Consider the following 16123-nt stretch of genomic DNA (forward strand, 5'->3'; position numbering starts at 1 on the left):
TGAAACGTTTCAGCACTGAGTGCCCAAACTAGAAAGTGTGTGGGCCAGAACATCAGAAACACAAAGACCAGCTGCATTTAAAAGACATGCGTGCTGACCAGCTGGTCTTCAGATTTCTGGGCCGGCGCACATGCGCACACCAGAAACCAGAAGAGCAGCTGGCGATGGCGGGCATGCCCACAGAGAGGGCTCTGCGTGCCACCTCTGGCACCTGTGCCATAGTTTCACCATCACGGGAGGTCCCTTCCAATTCTGTTAATCTGTCCTTGTTATTATTATTATTTTTTTAAAAAAGCACACCTCAGCAACTTTAAACTGTGTGGACTTCCCTGAAATGGAAGATACTGAAGTGGCTGAAATAGAGAAACACTGATTTTAACCACAGTGTGATTAAGCTACTTCGCTTCCTCCTGGGTCTGGAATTTGGACTTTTTCCTTTTAAGGAAAGCCGGCGGCGGGGGGGGGGGAGGCTTCTGTCCCTTGAAGTTTTCGGCCTCTTAGAATCTAAACGCACGAGGGGGACGCACTCTCTTTATTCGAGCGTAAATGATATATATTTTTTAAAACATATAAGACGCCATCAAGGTTTTTTTTTTATTGAAAATTTTTGAAAAAAAACAACTTTTACAAATGTTTACCTCCCTCCCCCTACCCTCCCCCCCAACCTTCCCCCCCCCCCCGACTTCCCAGAACCAATACAGGGTATAAATCTTTAACAAAGATATTCTAAAATAAACTTTTAAAAAGTTAGTATCATCTTTCATTTGAGCTTTAACTCCTCTTTGCTAGGCTAACTCTAAACAAATTTTATCATTCCTTGTTTCTTCAGTCATAAACTATCTGGAATTTCTTAGTCCCGTATTTATTTTGAGTATAGTCAATCCATCTTCTCCACTCCAGTTTATATCTCTCATTTGAGTGATCCTTGAGATATGCTGATATTTTAGCCATCTCTGCTAAGTTTGTGACTTTTAATGTCCATTCTTGAATAGTAGGCAAATCTTCCTTCTTCCAGTATTGCGCCACCAACAGTCTTGCTGCGGTTATTAAATGCAAAATCAAGTTAGTCTCTATAACAGTACAATCAGTAGTTATACCTAATAAGAATAACTGAGGGGTAAACTTTATCCTTTTTTAAAAAAACATTTTGCATAATCCACCATATTTTTATCCAAAATGCTTTTCACCTTTTTACAAGTCCACCATATATGATAGTATGTAGCATCGGGACAATCACATCTCCAGCATTTAGGTTGTAAATTCGGATACATAGAGGCCAGTTTTTTAAAGAAAAAGGTTTTATTTCTTTTAAAAAACACAAATATTTCATCATTCGTCAATCATTAAAACATTGAAGTACAATTTTTTTTGTATGCCCCTCCCTCCCTCCACCCCCCCAACCCCTCTCCTCCTCCCCCCCCCCCCGACTTCCCAGAACCCGTACACTGTATGGATTTTTAACTAACACAGTCTAAAATCTATTGAGAAAAAAGAAATTAAGAAATTAATGACATTCTACATTGACCTTAGCTTCTTCTTACCTAACTAACTTTTAACAGTTTAAATCATTTCTGATCTTAAGGATAGATGCCAGTTTTTTAGACGCCATCAAGTAAGTAAGTAAGTGTAAGTAAGTAAGTAAGTAAGTAAGTAAGTAAGTAAGTAAGTAAGTAAAGAAAGAAAGAAAGAAAGAAAGAAAGAAAGAAAGAAAGAAAGAAAGATAGATAGATAGATAGATAGATAGATAGATAGATAGATAGATAGATAGATAGATAGGTCTTTATTACGGTCAAAGACCAGCAATATACATTTGTTTTTACACTATATTAAAAGTACTAACATTAAAATATAATTAAAAGTATTTACATTAAAAGATGCCATCAAGGTTTGTTAGCTGGCCATCATCACTTCCAGAACATCCCAAAGGGGCTTTTCCAGGAGGAAATTGGACTTTGATTTCTGTTTTTTGTTTTTTCTTTGAAGAACTTTCGCTTCTCACCCAACCATGAACTGGATGACCCAGGATCTGTGCAGACTCAATACCCTTCCTCAGAAGCATCCCGGCTTGAGATCATCCAAAATAAAAATATCAATCAATCACTTGTCTTTAACTTCCCTTTCTGAGGATACTCCCCCCAACACCACCTCTTTTTGCTTCCTAACAACAGCTGGCTGTTGGGGATCACCGAGGGCGCACGTGGTCAAAGGCTTCAAATGCTGCGGAACGAGTTCCTCTATCCCAGGACCGGCGCTCACACAATCAGCGGGGAGGGGTTTGTGAACTCCTCCCGCTGGGCGCTTAAGGTTTCAAGCGCGGTTGTTGATCAGCAGTTCGCGTGAACTCCTCCAAGGGCAGTCCCCACCTCGGTCGTCGCAGCTGGCAGAGCGGATCATGTTAGCAGCCTGTTACCTGAACTTCCTCGCCTTGGGACTCAGCGCCGTGGGAAACCAAGTCGTCGCCCTGGGCAAGTAATGGTCTTGGTTTGGCTTTAAAAGCAAAGAGCAGCGGAGAGAGAGAGACGCAGCTCGAGTTCTTGGGAAACGATCCGGAGGTTCCTTATATGGAAGGAAATGCTTAGCTCCGCTTCCCGGCAAAGGCGTTTTCGGTGAAAAGAGTTGACTGGCGGTTGACAACGCTTTGTTGAAGGGCAAGCTGTTGAAGCACAGTTCCGTTTCCCATGAACTTTCAGAACCCGACATGGCCATTCTAGACCTAGGTGGAGGGGAAAAGGTTTAATAAGGGGTTAAGGGAGGGAGAGAGCCTCTTTAAAACACCCATTGCTGTCCCCGGGGAATGATGCTGAGCCTGGCAGAAAAAGTTGAGTAGGGGTGCCCCTGAGAAAAGGCTATTTGTCAAAATGAAATGCTGGACTCGGTGTTTGAAAAGAAAGAGAGATTGAATTACATGTTTTTTTCTTAAACTGGATTATTCATTTGCTCACTTTATGCCCATTTTTCCCCCTCTCTCCTTGTCAAGTTGTCCGCAACTCTTAGCTGTCCAAGAAACTGTCCCTGGTTTTGTTGAATTGGTTTCTTTGAACTTTTCTTTTTTTTTAAAAAAATATATTTTATTTTATTTTATACACATAAGCACATCAACAGAACACATAAACACATTAACAAAAATAACCACATGACTTAAAAACAACATGGGAACAATAAGTTCCATCGTATATCATACAGCAGTTCCGAATTGGTTTCTTTGCAGTTAGTGTTTTCCTTTCTTTACATTTCTATCTTGCGTTTGTAATCTCGTTACTCATTATCCATTTTTATGTACATTTCTTTATTTCTTTATACTTAACTACTTATGATCAAGTATTATTTACCTATACTCATTATCCATTTTTATGTACATTTCTTTATTTCTTTATACTTAACTACTTATGATCAAGTATTATTTACCTATATTGTGCTTTATATTTTTTCTGTCATCTATTCTCTTACATGCAGTTATAGGTATACATTCACATAGTTATTCTTTTTCTTTGCCATTCTTATATTATTATTCCATTTAAAAGGGTATAAGGTATAATTTGGAATGGATTATTTACCATCCTTCACACCTGTTATGACACCACCTTATTTTCTCTTTCTTTTCTCCCTCCCTTCTCTACTTCCTTCCTTCCTCCTCTCCTTCCCCTTCTTCCTTCCCTTACTTCTCCCCTACTCCTACCCTCTATCTTCTCCTTCCTATACTCTCTCCTACTCTTTTTCTCTCTTCCTCCCTCCCCTCCTTCTCTTTCTCTCCCTCCCACCCACCTCTCCTTACCTCTTTCTTCTTCCCCTACCTCTCCTCCACATCTCACCTTATTTTCTCTTTCTTTTCTTTTCTCCCTCCCTTCCTTCTCTACTTCCTTCCTTCCTCCTCTCCTTCCCCTTCTTCCTTCCTTCTTACTTCTCCCCTACTCCTTTCTTTGAACTTTTCATGCTTGGGCACAAAGTATAGAGGTAAAATAAATGGAAGTGTAGAAGATGGAGTTGACTTTTTAGGCCCAGATCTAGATGCTTTGCTGTTTAAGCAAGAATTGTCTCCCCCATACTGCAAATCGACTGCCTCTTTCCAATTTCAACGTCAGTTTAGCCACTTTCCACATCTGATATGCCTTTTAATAAAATTTGTTAGTCTGAGAAAATGCTGCTTCTGATTCTCTTAGTTGTTATAAATACACTGTAAAGCAAAATGCTGCATTCTTTATCATTGTAATAAAACGAAGAAGTTATTGGAAAATCTCTCTACACTAACTTTAAAAAACATTATTTGTAGGCGGACATATTCAACAGATCTCTAGGCATTCCACATATGAGATTATAATTCCTAGAAGATTAATAGACAGGGAGAAGCGCTGGACGCATTTTAATGAGGTTTGTTTCTATTTAATTATGTTTATTCCTGTGATACTCTTTAGATGTTAGCTACAATATTTAACAATGTATATAAGTAGACAAGACATGCATTGTTGGTCAATCTATGTCCTACTAATTAAACAAAATCAGGAAAATAATAGCACTATATTGATTTAGTTGCTATTGCCAGACAATTTAGGGTTCCACAGAGCCACTACTAGTATTAATAATAAAATGTTTTATCACATATTTTATCAGTTTTTTTTAAATCAACATGCTTGGTAGCCAGACACAGCAATCCTATCATTCAGTTTAGAGGACTCAGTGCTGGATATTCCAACATATATAAAAGCTGGATAGTATAACACTGCCATTAAAAGAGAAGAATCTTCCTTCTCTCCCTCCCTCCATACCTTCCTTCCTTTCTTCCATCCATCCATCCATCCAACCAACCAACCAACCAACCAACCAACCAACCAACCATCCATCCATCCATCCATCCATCCATCCATCCATCCATCCATCCATCCATCCATCCATCCATCCATCAACCTTTCCGGAACAAATGTCTTCATGGCAGATCTAGAATGCATATAAATTAATATCTTTGAGATTAGGAGTGGGAAAACATTGGATCCAGCAGATCCTTTGAACCTCTCTGATGTCAAAGAGAACTAGCCTTGTACCCAAGATGAAATGGGAGGAATCTGAACAAGCTAAGCGTCCATAGAGCACGTCGACTGCAAACATGGCGGCACAGTGGTTAAAATGCAATATTTGCATTCAGTATTAGGCTAACTCTGCATTCAACTGCCAGGAGTTCAATTCTGACCGGCTCAAGGTGGACTCAGCCTTCCATCCCTCTGAGGTCAGTAAAAGGAAGAGCCAAGGTGGCGCAGTGGTTAAATGCAGCACTGCAGGCTACTGCTAGATCAGCAGGTCAGCGGTTCAAATCTCACCGGCTCAGGGTTGACTCAGCCTTCCATCCTTCCGAGGTGGGTAAAATGAGGACCCAGATTGTTGGGGGCAATATGCTGATTCTCTGTAAACCGCTTAGAGAGGCCTGAAAGGCCTATGAAGCGGTATATAAGTCTACTGCTATTGCTATAGAAATATCCTGACCCCATAAACCGTTTAGAAAGGGCTATAAAGCACTACTTCTATGGCAAAACATGCTGGGGAAAGGTGGCAACATATTCCATTCTCCATGTTAGTCCATCAAGAAATCCAGTGAATTTAGCTACATTGTCAGAATATAATTTACGCTATGTAGAACATTGGAGTAATGTATCTGTATGTGCATTGCAGATGTATATTGGAGCTTTCTAACTATCTACATATGTAACCTGAATAGGATTTGCAGCTCACCTGGCATCTGTCGGGATTCACTGTATAAATGGGACATAGCATCCTCCCTTCAGTGTAACTGGGATCTCATATCAACTTGTAGATCACATTGTGACCTGCTGTAAGCAGAGGCTATAAATTGGTCCAGTATCTTTTTTTCCAGATAAATGATGCTGCGCTTCAATGGTTAGATGGCCTCCATATTGGCATCCAAATATAGTTCTTTTTAAAATTTATATTTCACTGTGTTTTTAATCTAGGTGGGAATGTTAATGCATGTTGTAAGTCCATGTATGTTCATACCATACATAAATAGCAATAGCACTTAGACTTACATACTGCCCGGAGTCCTTCGGGATTGGGCGGCATATAAATTTTGGGCGGCATATAAATTTTGATAATTAAATTAAATTAAATACCACTTCACAGTGCTTTACATCCTCTCTAAGCTGTTTACAATCTGGGTTGTTTTTTACTGATCTTGGAAGGATGGAAGGCTGAGCCAACATTGAGCGGTGAGAATCAAACTGCCGGCAGCTGGCAATCTGCAGAAGTAACCTGGAGTGTTGCATTCTGATTGCACCACCACGGATCTTTTAAATTCCCAAATACCTAAGTAAATAAATAAATAGTGTATGTATGTCTATGTCAGTGGTGGGTTTCAAAAATTGTTGGAACCTACTCTGTGGGTGTGGCCTCCTTTGTGGGAGTGGCTTGCCGCCCATGTGACTGGATGGGAGTGGCTTGCGCCCATGTGACCAGATATGAAGATGTCGACGACACTTGTCAGAACCACCTTAAATTACCTCACACACAGCACTGGCATGCATAAGAATAGGATGTAAACTTGTTTTTTAAAAGGCATCTTTGGTTTGCGTTAAAACAACTTCAACACACGCAATGTTCTGATTGCACCACAAGCGCAGTAGTCATCCTTACCTTTCACAGAGGCACTGAGTTTTATAAATATGAGCATGATAGTGTAGCATAATCATATCCAAGGACCAGTGGTGGGTTTCATAAAATTTTGGAACCTCTTCTGTAGGTGTGGCCTGCTTTCCGGGTCCACTGGTGGAACCTCTTCTAACCGGTTCGGTAGATTTGACGAACTGGTTCTACCGAATAGGTGCGAACTGGTAGGAACCCACCTCTGGTGTATGTGTATACACACAGATACACACACACACATATTTTATTTTTAGATGCATCTAAGTTGCAGAAGATATAGTAAAACATACAGTATGTTAAATGTCAAGCCGGACTGAGCTGTTTGATTTATTTTCTGGTTAAAAAGTAAGCATAACTGTACCAGCATAAGGTGTTTTTTTGTAAGCAACAGTACCATTTCAAATAATTGGTGAAGTACTTGTCAAATGCTCTTTACGCATATATATATGTATATCTGATTATATTTCAGGAACACTTAGATGATCAGCTATCTTACTTGATCCAAACTGGAAATGGAACACACATTCTGAAATTAAAGAAAAATAAGTATGTTGGATGCAGTTCTGAATCTTTTTTCCATTTTATTTTAACTATTTTTTTTTAAGGATATGAGAATTTCACTAAAATAAGCAGTTTGAAAAGTGAAATACAATAGAAGAAACCCTTTAAAGAATGGCATCAGATATTAGAGATATATAGAGAGAGATCAGATATTGAGTAAAAAATAATAATCCAGAATATTCTTTATCTCACCAGAACTGAGAAGTCATGCTAGATTGTGGGCTGAAATAATTTTATTGTAGGTGCCTGCGGAAAGAAAATATTTTGGGTGTGGATCCTATGTTTTATGAGCAGATGTTATCAGAATGAAAAGTTTTGTAAAATGCAGATGGCTTTTGCAGATGAGAAGCAGATGGGACTTCTGGAATCCATAGTCTAGCTGAACTGGATTTAATTCAATGGCCCATTAGGTCATACAGTGAAAATCATACAAGTCTTCCTTGTCATTTCAGAACATTTAAGGACAAAGCATAACAAACAAAAAATACGAAGGACAAGTTAAAGCATTACTTGCTAATAGTATCTTGATAAATACATTGTCAGTTAGGATCTGGTGCAGTGGTGGGTTTCAAAAATTGTTGGAACCTACTCTGGGGGTGTGGTCTCCTTTGTGGGAGTGGCTTGCCACCCATGTGACCAGATGGGCGTGGCTTGCCACCCATGTGACCGGATATGAAATAATGAATTAGTAGTTAGGTCGGTCCAAGTAGCTATTCAGAAACTCTGGCGTTGAAGCACGCAAGTCTTAAAGCTATCAAGTTACAAGATCCTTGCACCCCTAACCCTTTAGGGAAAAAAACTAGGGGTCTTCAAACCTGACAGCTTTAAGACTTGCGGACTTCAACTCCCAGAATTCCTCCTCCAGTCATGTTGGCTCAGGAACTCTGGCATTGAAGCATGCAAGTCTTAAAGCCTTCAAGTTACAAGATCCTTGCACCCCTAACCCTTTAGCAGTGGTGGGTTTCAAAAAAATTTGGAACCTCTTCTGTAGGTGTGGCCTGCTTTCCGGGTCCACTGGTGGAACCTCTTCTAACCGGTTCGGTAGATTTGACGAACCGGTTCGACCGAATAGGTGCGAACTGGTAGGAACCCACCTCTGATCTGGTGACTGCAATACAATAGAGCTATATTAACAAGCAGTACCCCATAAGAAATACATATGAAAAGCAAAATACCAAGAAATCTATATCTAAATCATAAAATCTTACCTTGGATCATATATATCTATTGGAACATCTCCATCGCTCTATTTACATGAGATGCACAACTGGATCAATGGGATGATTAAATGTGACTTAAAACAGCAAATGGGGTTAATTGAGTTGGGTTAGTTTCCTTTCAGTAAGGAAATCTGACATGATTAGTGGCTGACTTGAACAAGCATGCCGTAGGAATAGCTTGGGAGAGTAACTCAGGATATATAATATCTTGGCAATACCTACTAGAATGCTGCTTGCTCAAAATACTTGGCATTTTAAGGTTATTACACAATAACTGTTGTAGAATTAATTTTGGCACAAATATATTGCAGGGATAATCTAGCACTAAGTTCCAAGGCTCTGCATAGTTATTTCTTCTTTTCCACCTTGATTCTCTCTTGAAACATAAATTATGAAAATAGTCATAGAAAAAGTTCAAAATATTATAAATGCAGGATAATATTGGCAGGCTTTTAAATGATGAATATAGCAGGGTCATTGCACAATGAAAGTGAGAAGTCCTGGTGTCTATGATTTAGGTAATGAAGGTGTTCCTTATTATTCCTATTGACTAGGGAAAGTCTTAAGATGATGGAAGGATATCACAGTATCAGTGGTGGGTTTCAAAAATTTTTTGAACCTACTCTGTGGGTGTGGCCTCCTTTGTGGGAGTGGCTTGCTGGCCATGTGACTTGGTGGGAGTGGCTTGCCAGCCATGTGTTCTCTCTCTCTCTCTCTCTCTCTCTCTCTCTCTCTCTCTCTCTCTCTCTCTCTCTCTTTCCTTTTGTCTCTCTGTCCCTTTTTCCTTTTTTTCTTTCATCTCTCTCTCTTTTTCTTTCTTTTTTTCTTTTTTTATTTCTTTCTTTCTTCCTTTCTTTCTCTTTCTCTCTCTGTGTGAGTCTCTCTCTCTCTGTGTGTGTGTGTCTCAGTGATGGGTTTCAAAAAAATTTGGAACCTCTTCTGTAGGTGTGGCCTGCTTTCCGGGTCCACTGGTGGAACCTCTTCTAACCGGTTCGGTAGATTTGACAAACCGGTTCTACCGAATAGGCGCGAACTGGTAGGAACCCACCTCTGTACAGTATAGAATTACATTCTGATCATTGAGATCTTTGTTAAACTACATAGGATGGTTTTATTTCTTGTATTGCTAGGATAATTATTATTAACAATTGATTATGAATCATTATTGTATTACTCGTTGCTCAATATTACATTTTAACATTACACTGGATTAACAGGATGTGGCACTAGAATTGCTTAAAATGATTAGATTTCTGTATTTAAAATGGCTTGAATACTGACTTAATTTAAAAAATAAATAAATGCAGCTTATATTTCATTAAAATATTAGTATGTGGGTAAATTTTATTATGAACTTTGACCGGTGTATTAAAGTGTTTTAGTGTTATCATTCATTGATGAATACCCTGCATCTTAAAATACTGTTGAAATGAAATTTGTTGCAGAAACCTTCTTGGGGAAAAGTTTACAATATATACTTATAACCAAGAGGGAAATCTGGAGAGTACTCCTGTGGAAACTCAGGTATGTTGTACCTGTGAAGAAGCCAACTTTCTATTCTAGTTTTTTTATTATTGAAGGTAAAGGTGAAGGTTTCCCCTGTCTTCTTGCGTCCGACTCTAAGGGGCAATGCTCATCTCCATGTCTTAGCCGAGGGAGCCAGCATTGTTGAAAGACACTCTTGTAGTCATGTGACCATCATGAGTATACCGTATATACTCGAGTATAGGCCGACCCGAATATAAGCCGAGGCACCTAATTTTACCACAAAAAAACTGGAAAAGTTATTGACTCGAGTATAAGCCTAGGGTGGGAAATGCAGCAGCTACCGATAAATTTCAAAAATAAAAATAGATACCAATAATGCCATTGCCCATTGAATAACATATACAGCCTGCCTGTGCCCATTAAATATACAGTAGCCATTGTAAAAATTTGCTCTGCATAACAAATTATTATCACACAATACCGGTGTATTCAATGAAATACTTCACTCACCTCATGATGCTGATGTCCCGCTGTGATGATGATGTCCCGCCTCCTATGACACACGGCACAGTGATTCCTATCATTGGATCACTGTACCAGAGGAGGTGGGACATCGCTATGTGGCTGCTTGCCATAACAAGGAGGAGGTGGGACATCGTTGCAGAGCGGCAGGAGGGGGAGGAAGGGGAATCGTAAGATAGCCCTGCATTACATTAGAACGTGAGGAGGGGGGATGGTGCGGTGCACGCTGCGCGGCAAACTGATATGGAGGGGAAACTCAGGGGCGCTGGGCCATTCACGAGCGTCACCCAGCGGCATGGCCCCGCCCCTTTTTCTCCTCCATTTCGGGCAAATTTTTCACTGACTCGAGTATAAGCCGAGGCGGCTTTTTTCAGCTCAAAAAGTGGGCTGAAAAACTAGGCTTATACTTGAGTATATACAGTACTGCACGCCTAGGCACACAGAACACTGTCACCTTCCCACTGAAGTACTACCTATGTATCTACTTGCATTTGCATGCTTTCAAACTGCTCGGTTGGCAGGGACTGGAGCAAGTAACAAGAACACACCCTGTCACGTACTGTAGCCCTTGGGTAAAGGTCAGCATTTTTAACCGTTGAGCCATCTGTTTTGATAAATGAGGTGCATGAACAGTGACAGACATGCCTTCTTGAGTTCCTGAAGGAAAGGTAAAAAATAAATGAATAAATAAGGCTTTGAGTTGTACAAAATCTTTTCCAATGGCCCTATTAGCTGGATGTGATGTGATTTGTGTTCTAGCATGTGTGAAACATGAGAAAAAGTTAATATTCCATTCCAGAAAACCAGATTTCTGTGCCAAGCCTATTTTGTCATATTTGGGTGTTGGAATACACTGTACTTCCTCCTTTGCCATGATGATTAATAGTCTGGGAAGTTAAACAACATATCTTAAGGAACTATATTCTTTTACTAGCAACATTTTTATCATACAACTAACCAACGATTTAATAAGAAACTTTATGACTCAGTCTGAACTTGCCTCTGAATTTGAGTTGCAAATATTACTGACTGATGTTCTAGGACTTCCACAGAAAATAGCATCCCCAGAATATTCTTCCTATTGGGCATAGGAGGGATAGACATCATGAATCTAAAAAATACTGTACAATTCGCTTCCTTTGAGCCCTGGATCAATTCATTGCCACTGGTGCCAAATGAGAGTTGAGTAATTTGTTATCTAAGTTGACCTTTTTGCCAATAACTTTATCTGCTAATAGAAATGTTTTTTGAAAACTTAAAAAGACTGCCATTCTAAGGCATTCGTGGCTCAAAGAGGAGTGGATTCATTCCAAAAAGGAGTGCAGGATTAGATCTAAACTTCTAACAAATCTTGCTGAAGTGTAGCTTCTCACTGTTTGAGCCAATTAAAACATTATGATTGTCTTGGCTGAATTTTATGCAAAACATGGTATCAGCACTGCAGGCTACTTCAGCTGACTGCAGTTCTGCAGTTCGGCTGTTCAAATCTCACCGGCTCAAGGTTGACTCAGCCTTCCATCCTTCCGAGGTGGGTAAAATGAGGACCCGGATTGTTGGGGGCAATATGCTGACTCTGTAAACCCCTTAGAGAGGGCTGAAAGCCCTATGAAGCGGTATATAAGTCTAACTGCTATTGCTATTGCTATTGCTATCATGTTATAGATAATTTTAAGGTAGCAGGATAAACATTACTTGCATTACAATCTACAGAATTGTATACCAAACGTCTTAGGAACTGAGTGAATAGAGATGGCGTACAACTGTTCATTTAGCAATTGTTACAGGGACACGGGGAAAAAGTGGTTTATAAGTAGTCCTTGCTCTTATAACTATGGCAGCATGATAAAAATTTGGGCACTTGATAACCAGCATGTATTTACGGTTGTTTCAGTTTCCTGGGGTCACCTGACCTTCCCAGCTAGGTCCAACAAGCAAAGTGAATGGAGACTCGCTTAACAACTGCATGATTCATTTAACAACTGCAGTGATTTACTTAAAAACAATGGCCGAAAAAGGTTGTAGAATCGGACATAACTCACTTAACAATCTCCTTGTTTAATAACAGAAATTACAGTCCCAATAGTGTTCATAGGTTGAGGACTACCTGTATATGGCATCCTTATTTCCATCAGATAATAAATTGGATCTGCTGTTTTGCCTTATGAAAACTGCTGTTAATTCTCTGATTTCAGACCCACTGTTACTACCATGGAAATGTTGAAGGCGTTCCAGATTCTCTGCTTGCTCTCAGTACCTGTGATGGCCTTAGGTATTATCCTTTTTTTTATTTTTGTCAGTATTTGCAGACAAGTAGTTTTCAATACAACGAGAAAGTGAGGACTGGTGTGAAGGATCTACTGCTCAGGGAAGTTCTGTCTATATATGGTCAAATCCTGGGCGTCATTGGTAAGGCACATTTAGAGTGAACTATCAGGATGTTAATGTTACGAACTATCAGGATGTTATGTTATGTTATGTAGGAGTTTGTTTTTTCCTATGTGGTTCAGCGTGGCTGCGCATGCCCTGTTATGCACTGGGCCATGGGTGACCCACACCTACACAAGGAGTTATATTACAACAGACTGGGGCACTTTCATATCCTGTGCTAATTTAAAATCAACTCTGCAAGTTTTGTTGAGATATTTCTGACTCGGCTGTGGTATAGTTGAACCTACTGTGTTGTTTTGTATCCTGTTTCATCCAATCTTTGCTTCTGAGCTTTCACTCAAATAAGGAGAACTTATTTTAATTCCTTTTTGTTGTTGTTAGTTGTGAAGTCGTGCCCGACCCATCGTGCCCCCCCCACATGGACAATGTTCCTCCAGACCTTCCTGTCCTCTTACCATCCTCAGGAGTCAATTTAAGCTCACGCCTACTGCTTCAGTGACTCCATCCAGCCACCTCATTCTCTCTCGTCCCTTTCTTCTTTTGCCCTCAATCTTTCCCAGCATTAGGCTATTCTCCAGTGAGTCCTTCCTTCTCATTAGGTGGCCAAAGTATTAGGTGGCCCATTTTCTCTGGCAGAGCACTCGGGCCACCACAGGTGCCCCCGACACGAGTGAACGTTGATCTGGCCACGCCCACCCTCGCCATGCACACACTCAATGAAATCGGGTTTGACATCCCTGCAATAGTGGATTGTAGCAGTAGCTTAGAGCAGGCTAGTGATTTTCCCCCCTCCCAGTATTTCAGTTCAGCAATAGTGAAAATAATCATGGATCATCTTCATGTTACTTTTGAACGTTTGAAGGTTCCAGATGTGTTAGGATTGTAATTCTTCAGATTCTTTGGTTTTTAGCTATACTGACTGAGAGTTCTAGGACCAGGACAAGGCCAGGTTGAAAAAGGCTGATAAGAGACAGTGTGTTGATACTGGTGTAAATAAAAATATGGTTTACATCTATTGCCTTCTAGTATTTGCTGAAGAATAACTCCCAGTAGTCACAGCCAATAGGGACAATGGTGAAGGAGAATGGGAAAGTGTATTTCTGAAACTTTCAGAAGTCCCTGTGCCTAATTTATATTATTGCAATTTTGGAAAGTCATCTGGTATTTCAAAATGTGTATACGTCTAGAAATTTTTGCCAGAATTGAATCTGACATTAATTCTCCCTATACAGTTAGTCCTCAACATACAGCAGTTCAGTTAGTAACCGATTGAAGTTACTACCACCAGTGGTGGGATTCAGCCAGTTCGCACCTATTCGGGAGAACTGGTTCTTAACTTTCTAAGAGGTTCAGAGAACCGGTTGTTGGAAGAAATCTTCTTTTGATTTTTTCCCCCACTTTACCAGGCTAATCCTGTAAGGAAGGCAGGAAGGAAACATTCTAGTGTTGTTTCTAGCCTAATATTTATTGCCCTGCTTACAGAAACTGCCTCTCCGGTTAACACTTATTACATTGTAACAGCTAAGGCGAAGCGCCCATCGACCTGAGTAATGTTGAGTTGGCCATGCGCACACGGTCACATAACCACTAAGCCCCGCCTACCCACCTGGTCATTAGGACAGAGAACCAATTGGTAAATTATTTGAATCCCACCACTGACTACCACACTGAAAAAGTGACTTATGATCATTTTCCCCACTTAGGGCCATTGCAATATCCCCATAGTCATGTGATTTACATTCAGACACTTGACAACTGATTGATGTTTATGACTGTTGCAGTGTCCTGGAGTCATGTGACCATCTTTGTGACCTTCTGACAAGCCAGATTTATTTAGCAACCGTATTGTTAATGTAACTACTGCAGCAGTGGTGGGTTTCAAAAATTGTTCGAACCTACTCTGTGGGTGTGGCCTCCTTTGTGGGAGTGGCTTGCCGCCCATGTGACCGGATGGGAGTGGCTTTCCGCCCATGTGACCGGATATGAAGATGCCGACGACACTTGTCAGAACCACCGTAAATTACCTCACACACAGCACTGGCATGCATATGAATAGGATGTAAACTTGTTTTTTAAAAGGCATCTTTGGTTTGCGTTAAAACAACTTCAACACACGCAATGTTCTGATTGCACCACAAATGCAGTAGTCATCCTTACCTTTCACAGAGGCACTGAGTTTTATAAATATGAGCATGATAGTGTAGAATAATCATATCCAAGGACCAGTGGTGGGTTTCAAAATTTTTTGGAACCTCTTCTGTAGGTGTGGCCTGCTTTCTGGGTCCACTGGTGGAACCTCCTCTAACCGGTTCGAAAGATTTGACGAACTGGTTCTACCGAATAGGTGCGAACTGGTAGGAACCCACCTCTGAACTGCAGTGATTCACTTAACAAATGTGGCAACAAAAGTCGTAAAATGGGACAAAGCTCAATTAATAAATTTCTCCCAGAACATAAATTCTGGGACTTAACTGTGGTTGTAAATCGAGGACTAAAGACATATTTCCTTATTGAGAAACTAGTAGATTTGTACTGTGATATTGCTACATATTATATTGTAGTACTTATTTAGAGTTATTTTTGTTTAGATAGCTGGCCTTTGATTAAATAACTCTTCTTGTTCTTTTTAGGGGAATCCTCTATATTGGTGACAAGCAATATGGCATGGAGCCAGTTAAAGGATCGAATAAATTTGAACACTTTCTTTATGTATTAGATAAATCTCATGAACCTTTTTCCTGTGGTGTACAAAATGATGACCAATATCATGAACCTATTTTGAAATACTCTAATATATCACATTATCCTTTCAGTAAGGATACACATCGAAGGGTGAATATACTTTTATCTTATTTTTCAAATATTGCATGCTTTAATCTATGTATTTTAGATTTTAGCCACAGCTCTTTTGCTTTTAACAAATTTAACAAATTATTATTTACAAGGACATTTTTTTCCTCATGTTATTTCTTTCTGAAATTAAATAATGCTTGGAAAGGGGGTGGGGAACAAAGATAAAATAATAATTTTAAAATTCTGTATCTTGAATTTTACACCTGAAGTCAAATTGAGATAATTCTCTGGGGGGAAAAAGGGGAAATTTACTGCGGCCTCATAGTTTGATCCCAAATCCAGTTTGAGTTGAAATACTAGAAGCCAACAAGGGAGTTTGATTTGATTTGATTTTTGAAAATAATTGTTTGATCAATCTAAATGAAATTGGTTATTTTCAGGCAACAACAGTTCATCTCATGAATTGGCTTCAAATGCCTGGTGTTAACTTTTTACTTAATTTTTGAACT

The 16123-nt window shown here is 39.7% G+C and overlaps 1 protein-coding gene across 1 annotated transcript in view; it reads left to right on the plus strand.

The window, feature by feature from the left end:
* The first annotated feature begins 2321 nt into the window (after positions 1 to 2321).
* LOC106541256 (disintegrin and metalloproteinase domain-containing protein 9) overlaps positions 2322 to 16123 on the plus strand; it is a 41662-nt gene continuing 27860 nt past the window's right edge. The window contains exons 1-6 of the mRNA XM_087725932.1: positions 2322 to 2465; positions 4268 to 4365; positions 7112 to 7188; positions 9869 to 9947; positions 12626 to 12702; positions 15452 to 15653. Of these exons, the coding sequence (XP_087582058.1) occupies positions 2393 to 2465; positions 4268 to 4365; positions 7112 to 7188; positions 9869 to 9947; positions 12626 to 12702; positions 15452 to 15653 (606 nt within the window). The 5' untranslated portion in view covers positions 2322 to 2392. The remainder of the gene's footprint in view (positions 2466 to 4267; positions 4366 to 7111; positions 7189 to 9868; positions 9948 to 12625; positions 12703 to 15451; positions 15654 to 16123) is intronic.

This window comes from Thamnophis sirtalis, unplaced genomic scaffold (assembly GCF_051295495.1).
Source record: "Thamnophis sirtalis isolate CommonGarterSnake01/CBP01778 unplaced genomic scaffold, rThaSir2_p1.2 scaffold_11, whole genome shotgun sequence".
Classification (NCBI taxonomy): Eukaryota; Metazoa; Chordata; class Lepidosauria; order Squamata; family Natricidae; genus Thamnophis; species Thamnophis sirtalis.